This window comes from Pseudophryne corroboree, chromosome 1, assembly GCF_028390025.1.
Source record: "Pseudophryne corroboree isolate aPseCor3 chromosome 1, aPseCor3.hap2, whole genome shotgun sequence".
NCBI classification, from domain to species: Eukaryota; Metazoa; Chordata; class Amphibia; order Anura; family Myobatrachidae; genus Pseudophryne; species Pseudophryne corroboree.
This window is the reverse complement of record NC_086444.1, coordinates 294,180,602-294,196,694: the sequence shown is the minus strand read 5'-3', so window position 1 is coordinate 294,196,694 and position 16,093 is coordinate 294,180,602. Positions and strand designations below refer to the sequence as shown.

Here is a 16,093-nt window from a genome sequence, read left to right as displayed (position 1 = left end):
ACATCTGATCAAAATATCCAAAATTCAGTCAAGAATTCAGGAGCTGATACATAGTCAAAGGGTATCCATTCACGCAGCAATGAGTGTGATGGGGTTGGTGGTGTCGACATTTGACATGGTGTAGTATGCTCTGTTCCACTCGAGACCTCTGCAACGTCTGATCCTTTCCAAATGGAATGGTTTTCATCAGACAACCATCCTCTGGAAGTAAGGAGGTCATTAGCCTGGTGGCTACAGACATCCCACCTGGACAAATGGAGACCCTTTTGGATATCAGATCGGGATATTCTGACAAAGAATGCCAGCCTTCAGGGCTGGGGAGCAGTGTCAGGAAGGAGTTGCTTCCAGGGGCAGTGGAACAAGGAAGAGAGTTGCCTGCCAATAAATGTATTGGAACTTCAGGCCATATATATGGCATTTATTCAGGCAAAGGACATCCTTCAGGGGAAACCAGTCCAAATCCGCTCGGACAATGCAACGGCAGTAGTGTACCTCAACAATCAGGGAGGAACTCGCAGCCAAAATGCAATGAAGGACGTAAGTCGCACGTTAAAGTGAGCAAAACTTCATCATCCTTCCTTGTCCACAGTGTTCATTCTGGGAGTCCTAAACCGGGAAGCGGTTTTTCTCAGTCGACACGCCATTCATGCAAACAAATGGGCTTTACACCCTAAGGTCTTCCAAATTCTGGTAGACAAGTGGGGTTTACCGGAGATAGATCTCATGGCGTCCCGTCAGAACAGCAAAGTTCCCGCATACGGGTCAAGAACAAAGGATCCCAAAGAGATCTTTGTGGATGCCCTGTCAGTGAGATGGGACTTTCATCTGGTCTATGTGTTTCCACCAATCGCCCGGTTACAGTTGGTGATGCGAAAGGCAAAACAAGGAAGGGGCGCCGTGATACTAATAGCTCCGGCTTGGCCCAGAAGACATTGGTACACAGATCTGCAGAGGTGGTTGATAGATGCTCCATTCCTACTCCCTCAATGTCCAGATCTACTGTCTCAGGGTCCTTGCTATCACAAGCACCTGGATTGACTGTCTTTGATGGCGTGGCTCTTGACTTTCATCCTGAAAGCAAGAGTATTCTCACAACAGGTTATTCAAACAATGCTCAGAGCAAGGAAACCTTCCTCAGCTCGCATTTATCACCGAATATGGCAAGCCTATATACAATGGTGCAGTGACCGGAAATTTGATCCTAGGTCTTTCAGAGGTTCCAGAGTCCTAGCATTCCTTCAGTTAGGAATGGACAAAAGTCTAAGGGTGGCTTCCTTGAGAGTGCAAGTGTCAGCATTGAGTGTATGGTTCCAAAAGAAAATTGCAAACCTACAGGATATGTACACTTTTTTCCAGGGAAGGCTACACATTCAACCTCCCTTTGTTCCTCCTACAGTGCCGTGGGACTTAAGTTTAGTCCTAATGGCCCTTCAAGTTGCCCCATTTGAACCACTAAAATGAGTGGATTTTAAATAGTTGACAGCTAAAGTTCTCTTCCTACTGGCTATTGCTTCAGCTAGAAGAGTTTCAGAGTTAGGCACATTGTTATGTTATGCCCTCCTTTTCTGAGATAGATATATATATATATATATATATATATATATATATATATATATATATATATATATCTATGTCTAAATTCCACCTTAACGTAGAAATTGTAGTCCCGGCCTTCCAAGGGCTGGACCTTTCTGCGAGACATGCATCGTTGGACGTAGTCCGTGCTTTAAGGATCTATGTGGATCGTACCAGTGCCATCACAGAAACAGACACTCTCTTTGTTCACTAGGGATTTCACAAGAGAGGGTGGCCTGCTGACAAGCAGACACAGGTGAGATGTCTTTGAATGACTATTTCAGAAGTATATTTTCAAGCTGATCTCCCTGTTCCGGCTAATGTCTTTGCTCACTCTACTCGTAAGGTAGGTCCATCATTGGCAGCACAACATGGTGCTTCAGCAGAACAGATATGTAAGGCAGCCACATAGTCTTCCGTTAACACATTAATTAGACATTATGCCTTTGATACCTTTGCCTCTCAGAATGCTGAATTCGGGCGAAGGATTCTCCTGTCCAATCAGGAGCGTCCTCACTACTAAATTGCTTTGGGAAATCCCAATGTTATCTTGTGGATAACCTGTGGATCCTGCAGGAGAAATAATCGTTATGGTAGACTTACTGCTGATAACTCTATTTCTCCTAAGTCCACAGGGATCCCACCCTGACGCACCTGATTTGAGGATCCTTTCACTTACTAACCTCTTCCTTCTTGTACGGAAGGGTGTGCATGTGTGTTCTTAAGATCTCCTCAGAGATGTGACTCAACAATAGATTGATTTACTATGGGTGAGTTCCATTTATGCTTTCACACTGGCCGGCTGCGCGTGACCTTCCGATTGTTCAATCTCCTGTCTTCTATCGGTTTGGCCTTCACTTGTTGACTTCTGTTTCTACTGACATTAGCTGAAACGTGTACAAAAATTTTACAAAAGAACAAACATTCTAAATCCGTGTTACTTTGAGGAAAATGAATAGTTTTTTTCACATAAATGGAATAGGATTATGTATCAATCTCTACATAGGGCCGGATGTAAATGATGCCCGAGATCGCCGGAGATTTTACCTTTTTAAGTGCTTGTCCTGTTAAAAAACAAACAAAAAAAAAAACGTCTGCGATCGGCCAGCATCTCGCACCTTTGGCGATAAAAAATAAAGTCCATTGTTGTTCTTTGCTTCACTAAAATTGTCACTGCTTGTATCACTTTTGTCATAGATTAATGTTTCATACACTTACATGTTCCTGGACAAATGCTCTATAGAATTGTGCAAACTGCATCAAAATCCGTCCAGTGTTTCTCTAGAATATCCTGTACAATCAGACAGATGCCTGCCAGTGACCATTTTTTATACTATGTAGAGATTATAGCTAGCTGAGGGGTATGTTGCAGAGGATACCTAGAAATGAAGGATGGTACACTGAAGGGTTTTTTTTCTTACATTTCAGGAGGAATGGAGCAGTGACACACATAAAGATCCAGAACACTGGAGATTACTATGATTTGTACGGAGGGGAGAAGTTTGCTACACTGGCTGAACTGGTTCAGTATTACATGGAACATCATGGGCAACTTAAGGAAAAAAATGGTGATGTTATTGAGCTGAAATATCCATTAAACTGTGCTGACCCTACATCTGAGAGGTGAGTGAGTGGTTTATGTTATGAGTTCAATTGAAAACACAATAGAAACCGTTGTATAGCATTGTTTTAGCTGGCTTGTGTCAAATGTCAGGACATGTATACTGAAAAAGGTGTGACACTAAGGTATGGTGCGCTAAAAATATCACTATGCAGCCAAAATATGTGAATACCAAATAAGGAGGATTCCTCCAACCTCCACCACAATATGCAAAGAACAACAATAGGTATCACTTATCCGGCGCTGTGATCTGTGGATCCGCCAGGGTAATACAGGTCAGGCTCACTTCCGGAGTATTATTGGTTATATTCGGATAATATGCAGGCAAAGAAAAAGGGTTTATATAGTGAAGTACAGTAAAAACACTTTTTTAATTTACATATTAATACATATACAAAATCCTGCTCCACATAAAACAAATAAACAGCGAATTCATCCAGCACAGGTATAGTGAGTGCAATTACCAGAGTCTTGGTTCAACACAGCATAAATATACTCCTTGAAAAAGACCCCAGACTGGGGTGGAAACGCGTCGGAGGTGACAGCAGAGGCCACCCAGGACGGATGTGTGACGGCGATACCGGACAACTGGCTGCAGCATTTCTTAACATCGAGGGTGCCCGGGAGTCACCTATATTTATGCTGTTTTGAACCAAGACTCTGGTCATTGCACTCACTATACCTGTGCTGGATGAATTCGCTGTTTATTTGTTTTATGTGGAGCAGGATTTTGTATATGTATTAATATGTAAATTAAAAAGGTGTTTTTACTGTACTTCACTATATAAACCCTTTTTCTTTGCCTGCATATTATCCGAATATAACCAATAATACTCCGGAAGTGAGCCTGACCTGTATTACCCTGGCGGATCCACAGATCACAGCGCCGGATAAATGTCAGGACATGCCTTTATGTACAGTATACTGTTTTTCTACAACTCATTTTATATAAGATGAGGCATCTCCGCTTTTATGCCAGTGAAGACCATTTGTTTTATACAATATAAAACATATACAATAATGGGGGTCATTCCGAGTTGTTAGCTCGTTATTTTTTTCTCGCAACGGAGCGATTAGTCGCTAATGCGCATGCTCAATGTCCGCAGAGCGACTGCGCCAAGTAAATTTGCTATGCAGTTAGGTATTTTACTCACGGCATTGCTTGGTTTTTTCTTCGTTTTGGTGATCGTAATGTGATTGACAGGAAGTGGGTGTTTCTGGGCGGAAACTGGCCGTTTTATGGGAGTGTGTGAAAAAACGCTACCGTTTCTGGGAAAAACGCGGGAGTGGCTGGAGAAACGGAGGAGTGTCTGGGCGAACGCTGGGTGTGTTTGTGACGTCAAACCAGGAACGACAAGCACTGAACTGATCGCACTGGCAGAGTAAGTCTCGAGCTACTCAGAAACTGCACAGAGAAGTCTTTTCGCAATATTGCGAATTTTTCGTTCGCAATTTTTATAAGCTAAGATTCACTCCCAGTAGGCGGCGGCTTAGCGTGTGCAAAGCTGCTAAAAGCAGCTTGCGAGCGAACAACTCGGAATGAGGGCCAATGTCCTAGTATATGTCCAAAGATACATTGTCCTAGAGAGAAGTTTTCTGAGCAGCTGGGTGCTAATTGCTGAAATGTTCCTCTATTATTGTGTATATTAATGAAGGGAGCAAAATCCTGTATATTTGGAAATAATTATATTTGGAAAGTATGAAAATTCTATTTCTGCCAGAGAGAAATAAGAGTACTTGATTCATTTGTAAATGGGCATTCTGAATATAATTCCTTAACCATAAGTATGTATTATATTGGCTTTAAGGTGGTTCCATGGTCATCTTTCGGGTAAAGAAGCTGAGAAGTTGCTAACCGAGAAAGGCAAACATGGAAGCTTTCTGGTGCGCGAAAGCCAAAGTCATCCTGGAGATTTTGTCTTGTCTGTTCGCACTGGTGATGACAAAGTAGAGAGCAATGATAGCAAATCCAAAGTAACACACGTCATGATACGGTGCCAGGTAATCTGTCTTGAAAAACATTTTATTTATTTCAAGCTCTTCTACAATAGTGTGCTGTAAGGACATCTAAAGAAATCTCTTTACAGCATGCACTGTGCTTTTCAAAGCTAATCTGATAGATGTCCCAAGAAGGACTGATCTGTCCATTTCGATACATTTTGCCTTGCTGGCCAATGAATCCTTAAACGTTGAAACATTTTAGGTTACTGTCCCAGTGTGTCTTTATCTGGGACAAATTGGTGGATATTGTTCTACAAATAACAGTGAAAAAAAAAGATCTTGAAAGAAAGTTGTTTTTTCTTTTCCATTTTGTGAATAGTTTAATTTTCATTTAGTTCAACACTTCTAGATTTAACCATGATTGCCTCTTGATCCTGATCCAACTGCTAAAAGTCATAGGACTAGTATATTGTAGGACCCCCTCTAGTTTGGTGAAGTGCAGCAACTTGATGTGGCATCTATTCCACATGGGAATGGAAGACCTCTGGAGAGATGTTGACCTATGCTGTCTGAATAGCTTCCCACAGCTACCTGATACTGGTAGGTGCAGTATCTTGGGTGCGAGTGGACCTCTCCACCACGTCCCATAAATGCTCTATTGAGTTCATGTCAGGTGAACGTTGTGGCAACGCCATTCATTGGAACTCTCCAGAATGTTCTTCGAACCAATTCTGTACAACTTGGGACAGCCACGTAGTGTTTATCTGTCAATCACATGTTCAGCCTGACCAGCACACCCTACCCATGCCACGTGAACACATCATTATGGAACCACCACTAGCTTGCACGGGGACTTGTTGACAACTGAGGTACATGACCTTATGGGGTTTGTGCCACACCCAAGCACTACCATCAGCCTGAAACAACTGGAACCCTGATACATCGGACCACGCCACATGTTGCCAGTACAATTAGCGACATCACAAACCCAGGTGAGGCGATGTGTCCGGTGTCATAAGGTTAACTGAGACACTATGGTGGGTCTTCTGCGGCCATAGTACAATATCCCTTGGCAGCTATAGAACACTGCACTGACCTTCTGGATATGAATCTGGTTCCTCCTGCATTGAATGTGGATGTGATTTGAGCCATTGTTACTTGTCTGTTACTACAGACAATTCTGGCCAGTTACCACTGATCACGATCGTAAAGCACCTGTGGTCGACCACTGTGCCATTCATGGGTGATAATGCATTCCATGAAGTATTCCCAGTACACACTTGATACCAGAGATCAAGGAATGTTGAATGTCATCACAACTTCGGAAATGGAATGTACCATCCATCGGTCACTCGCTATCATGCCCTGTTTGAACGCCGATAATTCACATCGCCTTACTATGAGCAGCCTAGCTGTGGAAAACTTGGTAAATTTAGATGCTTTCCCTATTTTGTTGTGAAGTAATCTTTAGCAACAAATGTTTCCCTATTATATTACAATGTAAAATATGTATTTTGTTGCAGTATATGCTCCGAAATGTGTTCAGGACAAAAACAAACAAAAAATTAAACAAAACAAAATTCCTTTTGCTCGGCTCTATTAAAAAGTAATGGACACAAAGAAACAAAGGGGGTAATTCCAAGTTGATCGCAGCAGGAATTTTATTAGCAGTTGGGCAAAACCATGTGCACTGCAGGGGAGGCAGATATAACATGTGCAGAAAGAGTTAGATTTGGGTGGGTTATTTCTCTAACGTCCTAGTGGATGCTGGGGACTCCGAAAGGACCATGGGGAATAGCGGCTCCGCAGGAGACTGGGCACAAAGTAAAAGCTTTAGGACTAGCTGGTGTGCACTGGCTCCTCCCCCTATGACCCTCCTCCAAGCCTCAGTTAGGATTTTGTGCCCGAACGAGAAGGGTGCAATCTAGGTGGCTCTCCTGAGCTGCTTAGAGTAAAAGTTTAAATAGGTTTTTTTATTTTCAGTGAGACCTGCTGGCAACAGGCTCACTGCATCGAGGGACTAAGGGGAGAAGAAGCGAACTCACCTGCGTGCAGAGTGGATTGGGCTTCTTAGGCTACTGGACATTAGCTCCAGAGGGACGATCACAGGCCCAGCCATGGATGGGTCCCGGAGCCGCGCCGCCGGCCCCCTTACAGAGCCAGAAGAGTGAAGAGGTCCGGAAAATCAGCGGCAGAAGACGTCCTGTCTTCAATAAGGTAGCGCACAGCACCGCAGCTGTGCGCCATTGCTCTCAGCACACTTCACACTCCGGTCACTGAGGGTGCAGGGCGCTGGGGGGGGGGCGCCCTGGGACGCAATGAAAATACCTTAAATGGCTAAAAATACATCACATATAGCTCCTGGGCTATATGGATGTATTTAACCCCTGCCAGTTTTCCACAAAAAAGTGGGAGAAAGGCCGCCGAAAAAGGGGCGGAGCCTATCTCCTCAGCACACAAGCGCCATTTTTTCCTCACAGCTCCGTTGGAGGAAGGCTCCCTGACTCTCCCCTGCAGTCCTGCACTACAGAAACAGGGTAAAACAAGAGAGGGGGGGGCACTAAATTGGCATATTAATATATACAGCAGCTATATTAGGGAAAAACACTTATATAAGGTTATCCCTGTATATATATATATAGCGCTCTGGTGTGTGCTGGCAAACTCTCCCTCTGTCTCCCCAAAGGGCTAGTGGGGTCCTGTCCTCTATCAGAGCATTCCCTGTGTGTGTGCTGTGTGTTGGTACGCTGTGTCGACATGTATGAGGAGGAAAATGGTGTGGAGGCGGAGCAATTGCCTGTGTTAGTGATGTCACCCCCTAGGGAGTCGACACCTGACTGGATGGTCTTATGGAAAGAATTACGTGATAGTGTCGGCACTTTACAAAAGACTGTTGACGACATGAGACAGCCGGCAAATCAGTTAATACCTGTACAGGCGTCTCAAACACCGTCAGGGGCTATAAAACGCCCGTTACCTCAGGTCGATACAGACACTGACACGGACACTGACTCCAGTGTCGACGGTGAGGAAACAAACGTATTTTCCAGTAGGGCCACACGTTACATGATCACGGCAATGAAGGAGGTTTTGAACATTTCTGATACTACAAGTACCACAAAAAAGGGTATTATGTGGGGTGTGAAAAAACTACCCGTAGTTTTTCCTGAATCAGATGAATTAAATGAGGTGTGTGATGAAGCGTGGGTTTCCCCCGATAAAAAACTGCTAATTTCTAAAAAATTATTGGCATTATACCCTTTCCCGCCAGAGGTTAGGGCGCTTTGGGAAACACCCCCTAGCGTAGATAAGGCGCTCACACGCTTATCAAAACAAGTGGCGTTACCGTCTCCTGATACGGCCGCCCTCAAGGAACCAGCTGATAGGAAGCTGGAAAATATCCTTAAAAGTATATACACACATACTGGTATTATACTGCGACCAGCAATCGCCTCAGCCTGGATGTGCAGTGTTGGGGTGGCTTGGTCGGATTCCCTGACTGAAAATATTGATACCCTGGACAGGGACAATATATTATTGACTATAGAGCATTTAAAGGATGCATTTCTATATATGCGAGATGCACAGAGGGATATTTGCACTCTGGCATCAAGAGTAAGTGCGATGTCCATTTCTGCCAGAAGAGGATTATGGACGCGACAGTGGTCAGGGGATGCGGATTCCAAACGGCATATGGAAGTATTGCCGTATAAAGGGGAGGAGTTATTTGGGGTCGGTCTATCGGACCTGGTGGCCACGGCAACGGCTGGAAAATCCACCTTTTTACCCCAAGTCACCTCGCAGCAGAAAAAGATACTGTCTTTTCAGGCTCAGTCCTTTCGTCCCCATAAGGGCAAGCGGGCAAAAGGCCACTCATATCTGCCCCGGGGCAGAGGAAGGGGAAAAAGACTGCAGCAAACAGCCTCTTCCCACGAACAGAAGCCCTCCCCCGCTTCTGCCATGTCCTCAGCATGACGCTGGGGCCTTACAAGCGGACTCAGGCACGGTGGGGGCCCGTCTCAAGAATTTCAGCGCGCAGTGGGCTCACTCGCAAGTGTACCCCTGGATCCTGCAGGTAGTATCTCAGGGGTACAAATTGGAATTCGAGACGTCTCCCCCTCGCCGGTTCCTGAAGTCTGCTTTACCAACGTCTCCCCCCGACAGGGAGGCGGTATTGGAAGCCATTCACAAACTGTATTCCCAGCAGGTGATAATCAAGGTACCCCTCCTACAACAGGGAAAGGGGTATTATTCCACGCTGTTTGTGGTACCGAAGCCGGACGGCTCGGTGAGACCCATTTTAAATCTGAAATCCTTGAACACTTACATAAAAAGGTTCAAGTTCAAGATGGAGTCACTCAGAGCAGTGATAGCGAACCTGGAAGAAGGGGACTATATGGTGTCTCTGGACATCAAGGATGCTTACCTCCATGTCCCAATTTGCCCTTCTCACCAAGGGTACCTCAGGTTTGTGGTACAGAACTGTCACTATCCGTTTCAGACGCTGCCGTTTGGATTGTCCACGGCACCCCGGGTCTTTACCAAGGTAATGGCCGAAATGATGATTCTTCTTCGAAGAAAAGGCGTCTTAATTATCCCTTACTTGGACGATCTCCTGATAAGGGCAAGGTCCAGAGAACAGTTAGAGGTCGGAGTAGCACTATCTCAAGTAGTACTACGACAGCACGGATGGATTCTAAATATTCCAAAATCGCAGCTGATTCCGACGACACGTCTGCTGTTCCTAGGGATGATTCTGGAGTACAGAAAAAGGTGTTTCTCCCGGAGGAGAAAGCCAAGGAGTTATCCGATCTAGTCAGGAACCTCCTAAGACCAGGCCAAGTGTCAGTACATCAATGCACAAGGGTCCTGGGAAAGATGGTGGCTTCTTACGAAGCGATTCCATTCGGCAGATTCCACGCAAGAACTTTTCAGTGGGATCTGCTGGACAAATGGTCCGGATCGCATCTTCAAATGCATCAGCGGATAACTCTGTCTCCAAGGACAAGGGTGTCTCTCCTGTGGTGGTTACAGAGTGCTCATCTCCTAGAGGGCCGCAGATTCTGCATTCAGGATTGGGTCCTGGTGACCACGGATGCCAGCCTGAGAGGCTGGGGAGCAGTCACACAGGGAAGAAATTTCCAGGGCTTGTGGTCAAGCATGGAAACGTCACTTCACATAAATATCCTGGATCTAAGGGCCATTTACAATGCCCTAAGTCAGGCAAGACCTCTGCTTCAGGGTCAGCCGGTGTTGATCCAGTCGGACAACATCACGGCAGTCGCCCACGTAAAGAGACAGGGCGGCACAAGAAGCAGGAGGGCAATGATGGAAGTGGCAAGGATTCTTCGCTGGGCGGAGAATCATGTGATAGCACTGTCAGCAGTGTTCATTCCGGGAGTGGACAACTGGGAAGCAGACTTCCTCAGCAGACACGATCTTCACCCGGGGGAGTGGGGACTTCACCCAGAAGTCTTCCACATGATTGTGAACCGTTGGGAAAAACCAAAGGTGGACATGATGGCGTCCCGCCTCAACAAAAAACTGGACAGATATTGCGCCAGGTCAAGGGACCCTCAGGCAATAGCTGTGGACGCTCTGGTAACACCGTGGGTGTACCAGTCAGTGTATGTGTTCCCTCCTCTTCCTCTCATACCAAAAGTACTGAGAATCATAAGAAGGAGAGGAGTAAAGACTATACTCGTGGCTCCGGATTGGCCAAGAAGGACTTGGTACCCGGAAATTCAAGAGATGCTCACGGAAGACCCGTGGCCTCTACCTCTAAGAAAGGACCTGCTCCAGCAGGGACCATGTCTGTTCCAAGACTTACCGCGGCTGCGTTTGTGGCATGGCGGTTGAACGCCGGATCCTGAAGGAAAAAGGCATTCCGGATGAAGTCATCCCTACCCTGATCAAAGCCAGGAAGGATGTAACCATACAACATTATCACCGTATTTGGCGTAAATATGTTGCGTGGTGCGAGGCCAGGAAGGCCCCTACAGAGGAATTTCAACTGGGTCGTTTCCTGCATTTCCTGCAAACAGGACTGTCTATGGGCCTCAAATTAGGGTCCATTAAGGTTCATATTTCGGCCCTGTCAATATTCTTCCAAAAAGAACTGGCTTCTGTTCCTGAAGTTCAGACGTTTGTCAAGGGAGTACTGCATATACAGCCTCCTTTTGTGCCTCCAGTGGCACCTTGGGATCTCAATGTAGTTTTGGGATTCCTAAAATCACATTGGTTTGAACCACTCACCACTGTGGACTTAAAATATCTCACATGGAAAGTGGTAATGCTGTTAGCCCTGGCTTCAGCCAGGCGTGTCTCAGAATTGGCGGCTTTATCCTATAAAAGCCCTTACCTAATTTTTCATACGGATAGGGCAGAATTGAGGACTCGTCCTCAATTTCTTCCTAAGGTGGTTTCAGCATTTCACTTAAACCAGCTTATTGTGGTGCCTGCGGCTACTAGGGACTTGGAGGATTCCAAGTTGCTGGACGTAGTCAGGGCCCTGAAAATATATGTTTCCAGGACGGCTGGTGTCAGAAAATCTGATTTGCTGTTTATCCTGTATGCACCCAACAAGCTGGGTGCTCCTGCTTCTAAGCAGACGATTGCTCGTTGGATTTGTAGTACAATTCAGCTTGACCATTCTGTGGCAGGCCTGCCACAGCCAAAATCTGTAAAAGCCCATTCCACACGGAAAGTGGGCTCATCTTGGGCGGCTGCCCGAGTGGTCTCGGCTTTACAACTTTGCCGAGCAGCTACTTGGTCAGGGGCAAACACGTTTGCTAAATTCTACAAATTTGATACCCTGGCTGAGGAGGACCTGGAGTTCTCTCATTCGGTGCTGCAGAGTCATCCGCACTCTCCCGCCCGTTTGGGAGCTTTGGTATAATCCCCATGGTCCTTTCGGAGTCCCCAGCATCCACTAGGACGTTAGAGAAAATAAGAATTTACTTACCGATAATTCTATTTCTCATAGTCCGTAGTGGATGCTGGGCGCCCATCCCAAGTGCGGATTGTCTGCATTACTTGTACATAGTTATTGTTACAAAAATCGGGTTATTGTTGTTGTGAGCCATCTTTTCAGAGGCTCCTTCTGTTATCATGCTGTTAACTGGGTTCAGATCACAAGTTGTACGGTGTGATTGGTGTGGCTGGTATGAGTCTTACCCGAGATTCAAAATCCTTCCTTATTGTGTACGCACGTCCGGGCACAGTATCCTAACTGAGGCTTGGAGGAGGGTCATAGGGGGAGGAGCCAGTGCACACCAGCTAGTCCTAAAGCTTTTACTTTGTGCCCAGTCTCCTGCGGAGCCGCTATTCCCCATGGTCCTTTCGGAGTCCCCAGCATCCACTACGGACTATGAGAAATAGAATTATCGGTAAGTAAATTCTTATTTTTGTTTCTGTGCATGGTAAATACTGGCTGCTTTATTTTTACACTGCAAATTAGATTGCAGAGGGTCTCCGTGTGCAGGCTGATCGCAGTGTTCCGGTGCTCGGCGGGACTGGGTCATGGGTGTCGCCATTGTGTATCATGTGATCTGGCCTATACAGGGCCACTGCCCATGCAGCTGACCTCAGAAACCAATCCCTGCTTCCCAGCAGGTATTTAGGGGACAGTCCAGGAGTATCAAGTTGCCAGTGCAACGTTATTCACAGCTAGTCTGTGTGTGAATTTTCTGAGCTCCCCATTGTGCTTTATAAGAACCTGATCTGTTGCTTTAGTGGGTTTCCGGTCCAGTTATCTGGTCAATAAGTCCGTACCAGTTCGCTCTGGTCAGCAAGTCCGGTTCAGTTTGTCTGCTCAGTAAATCTGGTCCCGTTCGTCTGGTCAACTAGTCCGCTCCAGTTCTCTCAGTTCCGCAAGTCCGGATTAGTCCAGTCTGCCCAGCAAGCCGGTTCAGTACTATTCTTAAGGGTGTATTCAATTGCTGTTGGATCCTCTCCGACAGTTCACTATTCAATTAACGGCCAAATCTGACTGGCTTTGGCAGTTACCGACAATGCCAGTCCGACTTTTTTTAAAATCAGATTGACATTGTCGGAAATGGGGTTAAAACCTGACTGATTTGGCCGCTAAATTCGTCAAAACGTGGATCCGCGGCTAATCTGCCGATCCACATGTTTTCTGACAAGTCGGAATTGCTGACCTGTTGGAAAAACGGCAACCTCATTGAATAGGGCAAATCACGATTCGACCTAAAAAAGTCGAAAACTGATGTCTTTCCAACAAGATGGCAGTTACGACTATAATTGAATACACCCCTATGTCCACGTTTGCAGATTGTCATCAATAATTGTCCAGTGCTTATATCAGGTGACCCAGACAGGGGGCCCGAACCTGCACGTTCAATGCAACGCAGCCCAAATTCCCTTGCAGGGGTCTCTGGCGAATACTCCTGGTGTGTTCTACTCCGGGCCCCCTGGTATTATCTTTAGTAATAACTCCAGTTCATGAGCAAACAGTACATCAAGCCAGCTGCTTTCCAGATTCCAGTTCCAGTTTCAAGCCAAGATCCTAAACCAGAGGTTCTCAAACTTGGTCCTCGTGGGCCCACACAGTGCATGTTTTGCAGGTCTCCTCACAGAATCACAAGTGAAATAATTAGATCCACCTGCGGACCTTTTAAAATGTGTCAGTAATTAATACACCTGTGCACCTGCTGGGTTACCTGCAAAACATGCACTGTGTGGGCCCACGAGGACCAAATTTGAGAACCTCTGTCCTAAACCATATACATAACAAACTCTAAAAATGACAAGTACATTCTGGTGATACTAAAATAATGTGAAAAGGGTGTGAAAACACCCTTTCTCTAACGTCCTAGTGGATGCTGGGAACTCCGTAAGGACCATGGGGAATAGCGGGCTCCGAAGGAGGCTGGGCACTCTAGAAAGATTTAGGACTACCTGGTGTGCACTGGCTCCTCCCACTATGACCCTCCTCCAAGCCTCAGTTAGATTTCGTGCCCGGCCGAGGTTGGATGCACACTAGGGGCTCTCCTGAGCCCTTAGAAAGAAAGTATAATTTTAGGTTTTTTATTTTCAGTGAGACCTGCTGGCAACAGGCTCACTGCAGCGAGGGACTAAGGGGAGAAGAAGCGAACTCGCCTGCTTGCAGCCGGATTGGGCTTCTTAGGCTACTGGACACCATTAGCTCCAGAGGGATCGACCGCAGGCCCAGTCCTTGGTGTTCGGTCCCGGAGCCGCGCCGCCGTCCCCCTTACAGAGCCAGAAGCAAGAAGAGGTCCGGAAAAACGGCGGCAGAAGACATCAGTCTTCACCAAGGTAGCGCACAGCACTGCAGCTGTGCGCCATTGCTCCTCATGCACACTTCACACTCCGGTCACTGAGGGTGCAGGGCGCTTGGGGGGGGGCGCCCTGAGCTGCAATAAAAACACCTTGGCTGGCAAAAATACCACAATATATAGCCCTAGAGGCTATATATGTGGTAAATTCCCCTGCCAGAATCCAGAAAAAAGCGGGAGAATAGGCAGCGGAAAAGGGGCGGAGCTATCTCCCTCAGACACACTGGCGCCATTTCTCCTTCACAGATCCGCTGGAAGGAAGCTCCCTGGCTCTCCCCTGCAGTCTACACTTCAGAACAGGGTAAAAACAGAGAGGGGGGGCACTAAATTTGGGCGCAATACATATATAATATAAAAAGCAGCTATAGGGGACATAACTTAGTTAGTCCCTGCATTATATAGCGCTCTGGTGTGTGCTGGCATACTCTCACTCTGTCCCCCCAAAGGGCTTTTGTGGGTCCTGTCCTCATTCGGAGCATTCCTTGTGTGTGTGCGGTGTGTCGGTACGGCTGTGTCGACATGTTTGATGAGGATAATGATGTGGAGGCGGAGCAGATGCCTTTAGAAGGGATGTCACCCCTTGCGGAGCAGACACCTGAGTGGATGGGCTTATGGAAAGTAATGAGTGCACGTATAGACTCCTTATATAAGAAAATCCAGACTTCTCAGCTCGTGCCTGCCCAGGCGTCGCATGGGTCGTCAGGGGCTCTAAAACGCCAGCTACCTCAAGCAGACCCAGATGTCGACACTGATACTGACACCAGTGTCGACGACGATGAGTCAAACCTGATGCCCACTAAGGCCATTCACTGTATGATTGAGGCAATGAAAGAGGTGTTAAACATTTCTGATATAACTACTGGTACCACTAAAAAGGGTATTATGTTTGGAGAGAAAAAACTACCCGTAGTTTTTCCCCCATCAGATGAATTAAATGATGTGTGTGAAGAAGCGTGGGCTTTCCCTGATAAAAAATTGGTAATTCCTAAGAAGGTACTAATGGCGTTCCCTTTCCCGCCAGAGGATAGGTCACGTTGGGAAACACCCCCTAGAGTGGATAAAGCGCTCACACGTTTGTCTAAAAAGGTGGCACTACCGTCTCCGGATACGGCCGCCCTCAAGGAACCTGCTGATAGAAAGCAGGAGGCGATCCTGAAGTCTGTATATACACACACAGGCATTATACTTAGGCCAGCTATTGCGTCAGCTTGGATGTGCAGTGCTGCCGCTGCGTGGTCAGATAAACTGTCAGAAAATATTGACACATTAGACAGAGACACGATCCTGTTAACCATAGACCATATAAAAGACTCAGTCTTATATATGAGAGATGCACAAAGGGAAATCTGCCGATTGGCATCTAAAGTAAGTGCATTGTCCATTTCTGCTAGGAGAGGCTTATGGACTCGCCAGTGGACAGGAGATGCAGATTCAAAAAAGCACATGGAAGTGTTACCATATAAGGGTGAGGAATTATTTGGGGATGGTCTCTCGGACCTAGTTTCCACAGCAACGTCTGGGAAGTCAGCATTTTTACCCCATGTCCCCTCACAGCCTAAGAAGGCGCCGTTTTATCAGGTTCAGTCCTTTCGGACCCAGAAAAACAGGCGTGGAAAAGGCGGGTCCTTTCTGTCCAGAG

The 16,093-nt window shown here is 46.4% G+C and overlaps 1 protein-coding gene across 2 annotated transcripts in view; it reads left to right on the top strand.

Annotated features, from left to right (window-relative positions):
* The window catches only part of PTPN11 (protein tyrosine phosphatase non-receptor type 11), a 209,001-nt gene that overhangs the window by 72,048 nt on the left and 120,860 nt on the right, over positions 1–16,093 (top strand). The window contains exons 3-4 of one of the 2 annotated variants that reach the window (XM_063964356.1): positions 3,007–3,198; positions 5,005–5,197. In XM_063964356.1, the coding sequence (XP_063820426.1) occupies positions 3,007–3,198; positions 5,005–5,197 (385 nt within the window). Of the gene's footprint in view, positions 1–3,003; positions 3,199–5,004; positions 5,198–16,093 lie in introns of both variants that reach the window. The other variant, XM_063964355.1, reaches the window with a different exon arrangement.